At 38.3% G+C, this 10000-nt stretch overlaps 2 protein-coding genes across 4 annotated transcripts in view; both read right to left on the bottom strand.

The window, feature by feature from the left end:
* Positions 1-3924, bottom strand: part of LOC137978755 (4-galactosyl-N-acetylglucosaminide 3-alpha-L-fucosyltransferase FUT5-like) — an 11936-nt gene extending 8012 nt beyond the window's left edge. The window contains exon 1 of one of the 2 annotated variants that reach the window (XM_068825807.1): positions 3789-3924. The gene's annotated coding sequence lies outside the window, so the exon portion shown is untranslated. Of the gene's footprint in view, positions 56-3788 lie in introns of those variants that run through there. The other variant, XM_068825806.1, reaches the window with a different exon arrangement.
* Positions 3925-5285: 1361 nt separating this feature from the next.
* Positions 5286-9981, bottom strand: LOC137978721 (uncharacterized). Of its 2 annotated transcripts, XM_068825751.1 has the most exons (6): positions 9866-9981; positions 9755-9788; positions 9581-9632; positions 9159-9232; positions 6874-7038; positions 5472-5609 (listed from the first exon to the last, which is right to left on the bottom strand). In XM_068825751.1, the coding sequence occupies exons 1-5, from the start codon at positions 9923-9925 to the stop codon at positions 6902-6904; spliced, it is 357 nt and encodes a 118-aa protein (XP_068681852.1). In that variant the 5' UTR covers positions 9926-9981; the 3' UTR covers positions 5472-5609; positions 6874-6901. The 2 variants fall into 2 exon arrangements, with proteins under 2 accessions (XP_068681853.1, XP_068681852.1); XM_068825752.1 differs by lacking the exon at positions 6874-7038 and having other exon boundaries at positions 5286-5609; positions 9866-9973.
* Between the last annotated feature and the right edge of the window lie 19 nt (positions 9982-10000).

Below are 10000 nucleotides of genomic sequence, written 5' to 3'. Positions count from 1 at the left end.
CTTTTATCCTTATCGTGTCAAAATAAAGATTATGTATGTATGTATGTATGTATGTATGTATGTATGTATGTATGTATGTACTGAGCAAGAAGCGCGCGCACCTCAAACAAAGCGTATTTATAGCTATCCTGTAGTGTCATGCGCGTGTTTTATGCACGCCCAGCCAATAACATGCTGGTATTCCGTGTTATTTAATTTTCGCATATCACTAGGAGTCTTGTGAATAGTAAAAAGCTACGTCTTCATTTTGAAACACAAAAATTAATTTGTTGCGTAAGAAGGTGGTAATTCGAGGAACAAACCATCTCAACTTGCAAAGCAACATTGTTGCGCGACAAGTTGCCCGTATAGATCGTTTTCACTGTCACGCAATAAAAAAATAAATCGAAAACCATCCAGTGGAAAAGGTCAAGAATTCGTGATGTCGTAGAAGATAAATGAAGAAGACACTTCTCCAAGTTTTAGGCCTGTGTGTTTCCCCAAACTTCAGATATTCGTCGAAATGTTTCGCAGAAATTTACAGAGCTCAGTATGAAAACGCCATGTTGGTGCACCAATATGGCGGCCGGAAAATAGGGTCAACAGCTGTTACTTACTTTGGCTATCTAGGCGAGTGATCATCTGTACTGAACAGACAGCTATTTACCTAAGCACGTTTCCTAATGCTTTAAATTCTAAAAAAGGCTCAAAACCATGAGATAAATATATATTTCTCAATAAACTCGATCGTCGCCTCGTGTCACGCACCGCTATAACTCAGAAATTCAAAATGCTCTGGTTTCCAAACGAAGCACGCTATTGAGCTTTAAAATTGCAGATGGATACAAATTTACCTCCTGATGAGGATAAAAACTTTCGTGGCTCTTTAGCTTTGGATTTTAGAAAATGATGACGTCACGTGAAAACGATCTATTACTGGGCCTTGAAGCGTGTAACTTGCCAACTCTTTTCCTTGGAACAAAGCTGGGGAGTTTATGCCCAAATATGGACAAAATAAAATCGATGCTGCACGCGCGGGAAAATGCATGAGCTACGTTACATCCAAATATGCAAAAATGTAAATGTTTAAACTCTCAAAACCCCAGCTCTGAGCCAGAGTTAACTTCAAGGTCACGAGCTTCTCCGACGCGTCAACCTCGTCCCCAGGGCGCCCTGGAAAAAGCGCCCTGATGACGAGGTTGTCGACGCGTCACAATCAGTAAAGATGGTCGCGCCAGGAAAATCTAAATGTTGTTTTTTTTTCTGATAAATACCTTTTTATTTTTGAAAAATTCTAAAACAAATTTGATTGGAAACATTATTTTCTCCGGTTTTATGTTATTCCAGGAGCTCATCAAGAAGAGCCTCTATCTCCTCTAATTCCTTGAGTCAACCCTTTCCCGAGTAAATTTACTTTTAGGAACAGGTTTTTCCCGCGAAAAGTATCATAATTCCCTTGACGTTGAGATAGCTCTGTTTTGATTGGCTTTTACAACAGTGAGCGTGCTGAATCTCCCAAGGGAGGTGCTGTTTTGATTGGCTTTTACAACAGTGAGCGTGCTGAATCTCCAAAGGGAGGTGTTCTATAAATAAATCTACTCGGGAAAGAATTGACTCCGAGGCCAAGTATGGGAGATAGAGGCTCCTCTTAATGAGCTCCGGGTTATTCCAATAAGCAACAGTAGAGCCGTTTCTACATAAAGAGGAAATCTAATTAGTCAGCAGTGGCATAGGAGGAGTTTTTCACTGCTAATGGACCGTGCATGACAGTTTCTATATTAAATATTGGTAAAACCAAAAGGCGATTAGAAGACCGAAAGAAAGATCATTTTCGGGCTTCAGGCTCACAAATGCAAGCTGGGTGAAGACTTCTGCGGAGTGCTGAGCATACGATGGATGGGTCATAACATCAAACGTGATCGTTTTCAAATTTTATCGAACGGTCCTTCTGTGATATTGTAAAAATAAAGAAACACCGTTGATTCCAGAACTTCAGCCATCGTTTAATGACAACATTAGCGATGAAAAACGTTTCCTATTTTAAGTAGAGGTTTCCTTTAAAACGACTTTGTAAGAATACTGGAGACTGAGCGGGACTGTGATGTCAAGTTCAAATTCTTTCAAATTCGATTGAGAAAATGCTGATTCTATAGTTTGGAGGTGTGTTATCTTTGGCTGCATTCATGCAAAAAAAAAGAAACATCTCCTAGTGCTTGTCAATCATTTTGCACTGAGCTTAGTGTTAAAAGTTTTTTCTTGGTATTACATTTTAAAGAACCTACAATTTAACAATTTCATCTTATAAAGGCAATAAAACGTAGTTCTTAGGTACCGATTCCCCATTCATAGCCTCCAGTTAATTGTTGGAGTTTATCCTTAACGGGACAGTTCAGGACGTTTGTCATGCGCAAATTTATTAGGATTTCTCAGGCCTTACCGCTGACTCGGTTGCCCAGGTTACTTAAAGAACTACAGTATTATTTTGTCGAATTGTAATTGATTTGAGATGATTGTGATAAGCTCGTCACGAGATCTGCTAGCTTATAATTAGACACGTACAAAACATCACATTTCGGCCTTTCGCCTTTTTCAAATACAACTGATTGATGACTGAAAATTCTTGTGTTACCCTACTTGCCTCAAGTAATACCAGTTTCTTTTCTTCCCACTCTTAAGTCAGTAAAACCATGATATCTTATTAACCAGTGTACGTCACTAGAAAACGCAGCTGAATAAAGATGAAAAATGAACTTTCTATTCAAAGCCTGGGGGAAAAGTTTCACAAAAAAACAGGAAAATGTTCATGTACTTGTTGTAACCGAAAACTGGTAAATATTGAAAGATGTCGCCTTTTTCCTTCTCTGTGTTTCTGTGAGGTTTGGAATTCCCATTTTATCAGACGAATCGTTTTTCCTGTTTACAGCAAAAACCAGTGAAACCTCAAAGCAATGTGTTATTCATCAAGAACAACCAACATGCCCTCAAAGTAAATGCAGCTGGAAAAATCATATGCAAAGTTTTTGTCTTGAAGGAAACAATCTTTCAAATTTTGCCGTTCCTTTTAGAATTTTTTTTAACATTGTTGAAAAATTTGGATGGATAGCAGGATAATTTTCATCGCACGAGTAGTGCATTGAAAGACTGATGGGAAAAACTATTGAAATTATGCATGTTTTTAACGTGGAGGCGATGGGAGGTATTTTATAATTCAATGGACCTTGTTTTGTCTATTTAGTTACTGAAATACGAAAATTTGAGAAATTTCACGAGGATTTCATTCAACAGTTCGGCTCGTTGCTTATTTTTCAACGGCCACCCAACGAAAAGCCTTGAAGAAAACCTTTTTGAGAGACCCAGCTCTGCGTAGATTTTCGAAGTGGAATTTTATTGCATGACATGTTCCCTGGAACGTTCGCGTTATGACGAAACTTTATCCCTTGATTTCGCAATTTTAAAAATATTTTGAAAAACAATAGAGCCAGCTAGAATGGCAAGCCATCAGCTCGGGGTTTAGTTTTACTATAGTCCCAAAGGTTAACTCTTCTTTTGATGGCATATTCAGCATCAAGAGACTATAGTCTCTTGTCAGCATAGAATACAAACCAGTGTCCTTTCACAAGGTTTTAAAAGTCGACAAAAGCGCAAAAAAAAAAAAAATCCATTAGCTGAAGTGTGCAAACCACGTTGGTAAATACGAAAAATTTGGCCTTCAATTCCCATTTATCGGCCATTTACAAAAGAGCTATATTTGCATTGTTAGCCACGTCACTACAATTATTTCCATGATTTTAGTCTGATGACTAACTTACCTCAGGGAAAGGGTATTTGGTGCTCTCGATCCAATGTCAGTTCTAATTGACAAAAATAAACTTCTCGTTTTGAGAAGTTTTCACAGTGGCTTATTTCGCTTTGTGAGCAGACCTTCTAGCTGAACTACTGAAGAGGTATTTTGTTCTGCTCTTTCTGATTGGCTCATGTGGATGGTAATAGATTCTCCACTATACTTGTACCTGAATTCGGTTTCAACAGGAAGTCCTTTCATTCCACATGGCAGGACAGTAGTCTCGCCCAAATTTTCAAACTAATCGTCTGTAATCGTGAAAAGATAGTCAGCAATATGAATATGGGAATATGGTAGAGTCAATACAAGGAAAACAGCTCACTTCCGGTGGCAGTTAGCTTGCGAACGCAGACATACATGTATTTCCGGCAGTCGCCGGAAATACGTCTGCGTTCGCAGGCCACAATGATTGTAGGTTGCAGTCGATAGCTAAATTAATTAAGCTGTCTATTAATAATCGTGCAGCACGTGTTTCAGGCATTTTAGCACATATTTTTTGCGCTTCTCTGCATAACAACGTGAAAGTTTTGATGACAACATGAGCATACCAATGTGATTTTTACTCTGCAACCGCTCGTACCAATTTTATTTTAGGACACTTCGCCCAAATTGCACGACGTTAGGAACACATAACGACGTGAAGAAGATGGAATAAAAGCGAAAGACTTACGGTAGCGCAAATTTCTGTTTTGAGGTGACGTTTTCGTCGACGTCACTGTCGTAAATCCCTAATATGGAGTTTGACTGTTCTGGATGTCTGGTAGACATTGGGAATCAGCGTTTATTCTTATTCTAGAAATGGAGAGAATCTCTGTGGAGAAATGTTAACACTATATACCTCAGGCGACATTTTCTTTCGCAATGTACTTTGAGGTACACGAAAGGAGAATCCTGGGTATTAGATATAGGACTGAGAAGGACATTCAAGAGTTTGGCTCAAGTTGTGGAGTTTTCAAGTCTAGGTACACGTTTCAGATCGCTGAAAAGGTTGGTCTTTCAAGGCTGGTTTTCACTAGCGACGGAGTCGAAGTCGGAGTCGTACTCCGGCGGAGTCTAAGACGTCTAAAATGTCTTAGACGTGGGCACGTCCTCTAGTATAAATACGCCCACTGAAGACAGATAGAAAGATCAATGCCATTAATAAAAGAAAGTAACCAGTTGTCAGTGAATCGGAAAAAATCCTGGCTGGAACGCGCTGTTTTAAGGCTTCTTTACAAATGGTCAAGTCGTTTCATTAACAGCAACGACCTTTCGTTAAAAAAATCGTTTTACACCAGTAGTTCTAAACTAAAAGGTATCCAGAATTTCAAAATTCTAAACAATTAGCCCCTAACACCAAAAACAACGGAACAACACAAAAAAGGGAAAAAACAGGCTCTACTGCAGACGCAAGAAATTTGAGAACTGGCCTTTGCGAGAATAATTCAAGCTCTCCCATGCACAAAAAGAAATCGTAACTCGAAACTGCGGCTTGAACCTTATTCTTTATTGATAAAAAAAAAAGATCACAATCGACATTACACGTCAAATAAAAATGTCTGCGATGATTTTCTGTGTTCGGGGCAACTGATACTCATTCTTGCAACGGGCTTTTAAAACTATAACAACATAAGAGGTCAGATGGCTTGCAAAATTTGTTCTATTGTTACATAATTATGCTTTTAGAGGCCAGGTATTGCATCTTCACAGCACGAAAATGTCTCGTCATCGTCTCCACAAACCGCTTCCAAACTGTCGTCGTCTGACTCACAGTTTTGCTCAAGAGGTACGGGATTGAAAACGACCATACCTACAGGGATCAAAAATAAAATGTTTTCATTTGGCTTCGAACAAAAGGATAAGTTTTTCCATGCACAGTAAAGCTCACCACAGTAAAGCCCTTCCAAGCAAACAGTACTTGCGTTTCATTTTAGACCTTTTATTTCATCTTTTTTTTTTGCCTGTGACCTTTAATGTGTGCAGCATTAATTTCGTTATTTGCGCTGTATTTCTTAGAAAGAGTATGTAACAAGCACTGAGTCTGGGTTGTCAATTTCCTTTAAATCAACTGTAATCGTTCTGTATGCCACAAAGTAAGGCAATGGCATATAAACGACTTAAAATAATTTATGTCGCCTGTACTGTTATCCTTTCCCATAAGTCCCCTACCAAATAGGGATAAGCATAACGTGAGGAAGTTTTGTTAAATCTAAAATTCATTGAGAAAATCAGTGACAAGAGTCCCTCATATTAAAAAAATCTTTGCTTTCCGTTGGCTGTGGGAAATAAAGAACAAGACCTGAATCTCGGCACAAATTGGAGGCAACGTGTAAAAACTATGGCAGGGTCGTAACGAGGTTTATTATATAAGCACCAACGAAATACCAAGTGAGCTTTCGCGCGAAAACATGATATCTTCACACGTGAAGTTCACACGTGAAAAGATCACTGTTTCTATGGTTTCATTTCAAAATGGCGCCTTTCGATGCTTTCGTGAAACAATTCAGTATTTCATTCTGGAGGTTGGCGTTTATATAATAAATAGAATATTACACGGCCGCTTGGAGATACGAAATTTTTCTTCTCGTGATGAAAAATATTTCATTCGTTCGCTGCGTTCACTCGCGAAATATTTTTCAACACTCGAAGAGAAATTTCGTATCTCCAAGCGGCCATGTAATATCCTCTACGTATGTAATCAGGGATCAAAAGCATGAGAAGGGCCGGGATCAGGGATCACAACCCTAGGGATCTGGAATCACAACGCGTGGGATCGGGGTCAGAAGTATTTTTCATGGAATAAGGGATTAGGGATCAAATTTTTGCGGGTTCAGGGATCAAATATGGCATCAGTTATGGGGTCAGGGATCAAAAATTTTGGGTAAAAATATGGGATCAGTTACGAAAAAATAAACCTCGTTACGAACCTGCTATGGTCACAAGCAAAATTAAAAAGAATTCAAAGATTTGATGCAAGAACGTGTACTGTTTGCACTTGTGGAGAGATGACGATGGCATTTCGATTTCTGGTAAGGATGGTATTTCGATGTCTTAAATGAACCTGGAAAAGGCACCTTTGTATTTAAAACTAACAGGCGGTTGCTACATTGTCTTCAGCGTATGACAAACTCTCAATATTTCATCGTCATCCGCTAAAACATCCGTGATAAGTTCATCATCTCCGTTCCCCTCATCTTCTTCACATATTATATCCACAACAGAAGTAAATATCTTTTGATCTAAACGAATTAGAGAGTAGAGATGAATGAATATTTAAAGTGCACCAAGACTGAAATATCATCCTGTCTTGGTTAAATAATTATGCTTGGCCTTTTCACTGAGAGCAAACATGTTTTTCTACTCCAAATTTCACATTGTATGCACTGCACAAGTTGTTCAAAGTTTGTTAAACTGGTTGTCATTTCACCCACAACAGAATCAATAATTCCTGATTTGATGCAAAAATGCAAAAATTATTGGAAAACAGGAATGCAAAGTTGTCTGCCTCCTACAGCTTAGGCTCTATCTATTTAAACAATAGAGTGTTTCTGTCGAGGAACTATCGGCTGATAGTTGCCCCGCGGAAATTTGACTTCTTAAAACAAATATTATTTAACTTCTTAAAACAAATATGCTAGTTTTAAGAACATCAAATTTCCAAGGGGCAACTATCAGACCGATAGTTCTGAGACATAAACACTCTATTGTCTTTATTGTTCACTACTAAATTTTCTTCCGTGCACCAGCTCAAAAATCATGTTGAATTATTTTCAACTTTATTAGACGAAAGCCGTGTCAGCCAATGTAAAATTTGAAAAAGAAAACAAACAAAAACCCTCTTAATACAATTTTGATTGTTTATTTTCCATAAGGCCGCTTGTTTACAGAGGTATTTTCAGCGGACGGCTACTATCCATCCGGGTATTTTCCTCGGACGGGCACTATGGGCTGATAGTGTCTCCCCGCGGATGAACACTACCGCATCACGTGATCAATTTAAACCAATAAGAATCAGAGAAAATTTAGTGGTGAACTATAATGACTGGTAGTTTTTTTTTCCAATATCATTACTTAACATAGCTTATGCATACCAAAAAAGTGAGGTTCCTTGATAAAAGAGTAATATGTAGTGGTTTAATACCACAAAAACTTGTGCAAAAACCGCACTTGTAGATAAGCCACACCCCAAATTTCAAGCATAATTTTGAGGAAAAAAACTAAAAACTTCAAAAAAACACTTGGGCAAAAAAGGTGTTTGTTCGTTCATGATAAACTTGCCAAAATCTAATGCTTATTTAAGGAAGGTCTTTAGTGTTATTTGTGACCCCATACCAGCCAGTTTACTCCCTCTGAAAGCAATTGTCTTGTATATAAGCCACACACACGATTTTGAGCCCAATATTTTGGCAAAAAGATGTGGCTTATACATGGGTTTTTATTGAAAATTGAATTGGAAAACAGTCTCTTGAGCTTTAATGTGCACTTAAAATACTCTAAATGTTTTCAATATCGACGTACATGGCATGTTGTGGTTTGCTCATACTTTAAACACCACTCAAAAATACACCATTAAAACATCTTATAATTAAATTAGAAAGTGCAGAACAAAATGAGCCTGATAAATGTATTTCATGGGCATCACCAAATAATTGATGAAGATGTTGCATACACAGTAGGGATTATAATTTTATCATTTGAAGACCCTGTTTTTTATCTGACTAGATTTCACACCTTTGACCGTGCAAAAGGTTGCCTGGTTCTCAACCATTTAACCCATTGATTCCCGGGGGTTCTCCATTGACAAGAAAAATCGTCTGGCATTAGACAGAGTAAAATATTAAGTCCGGCTGGTTTGGGTGTTAAAGGGTTAAGTTATTACAGACCAGTTAACTGTGTTCCTGGGAAACAACCATTATTACGACTAGTTTCATATGCTAAACATCATTGTACTTGTAGTTAATGAAGCAACTTGCTCCATTTTGCAATGACATTAGTTGTCTCAATATTTCAGATGATCTCTTAATCCTTTGATGTCCAAACCGGCCTAAACCGGTCAGACTTAGTATTTTACTCTGCCTAACGCCAGACGATTTTACTCGTCAATGGGGAGCCCCTGGGAGTCAATGGGTTAATCAGAAAATTGTTTAACACTTTGACACCCAAACCAGCCTGAACCGGCCAGACTTTTACTATGTCTTATGCCAGACGATTTAACTCATCAATGGGGAACCCCCGGGAGTCAATGGGTCATATCAAAAGTTTCAATGTACGACTTTAATTTCTCGGATTCTTTGCCACGAATAACTAGAATGAATGACCATGAGGACACATTTTCCTGAAGGCTCAATGTTATACTTACTGACTGCTGCAGACATTCTCGTGTATCTTCTGGCAAGATTTTTGGATAGGTTATCTCTTGCTATTGTTCTTAGCCTGTAAACACAAAATTTAATAATTGATGTGAGCTGTTGTGTACTTACAAATAAAAACTGCTGCAACACAGTTTCCTTAAACTAACTCGTTTAAATTCGTTTAAACAAATGTCAGAAAGACTGCACCCCTGAACAATAATATGCTTCACCCCACAGTACTTAAAAGACAATAACTTACTTCTATAGAAAAGCACTACCTCTTACAGAAAAAACATCACTCAATATTTGCTTCACACCTGATCCGTGAATTATCCAAAATTCTCTATAGCACAGACCGGAGTCCACTGTTCTGTAACAGTGCTTTTTCATATGCATACACACCAATATTAAACAACAAACTGTCACTTACAATCCACAGTCTCTTAGAATGGTTCTTCCGACTAGGGAAGATATACATCTTGCTAAACAAAGAAACAGCAGAAAAGCGATTACTGGAGAAATATGATCACATGTTGCATAATCGTTCCTCATGTTGAAGAAAAAAGAAAAAAATATTGGCAGCCAGGGTGTCGAGTCTACTTACTTTGCGAAACACCATTTGTCGACATAGACGACCTCTGCAAGAAAATTTGAACTCAATGCTTAAGTAATTTGCTTTCTGAATGTTTCCAAGCTACCGATCCATCATACTAACCGAGATTTGAAGCGAAGTGCGGGCAACCGCTCGGAAACAGCGTGCAGAGAGAGCCGCCATCTTTTAAATTTCCCAGTGAGCTTATAGCGCGTCTTGTCCTCGTCGCCAGAATGAGGTAAATCAATTAGACGGGCG

The sequence above is a fragment of the Montipora foliosa genome, chromosome 12 (assembly GCF_036669935.1).
Source record: "Montipora foliosa isolate CH-2021 chromosome 12, ASM3666993v2, whole genome shotgun sequence".
Taxonomy (NCBI): Eukaryota; Metazoa; Cnidaria; class Anthozoa; order Scleractinia; family Acroporidae; genus Montipora; species Montipora foliosa.
Note: the sequence above shows the minus strand (reverse complement) of the source record. Positions and strands in the feature narration are given on the sequence as shown.

Coding starts and splice junctions, on each gene's coding strand:
- LOC137978721 (XM_068825751.1), bottom strand. CDS start 9,925: ATGGCGGCTCTCTCTGCACGCTGTTTCCGAGCGGTTGCCCGCACTTCG. Junction 9,233..9,580: donor ATTCTAAGAGACTGTGGATT/GTAAGTGACAGT, acceptor TTGTGTTTACAG/GCTAAGAACAATAGCAAGAG. Junction 7,039..9,158: donor GAGAATGTCTGCAGCAGTCA/GTAAGTATAACA, acceptor TAATTCGTTTAG/ATCAAAAGATATTTACTTCT.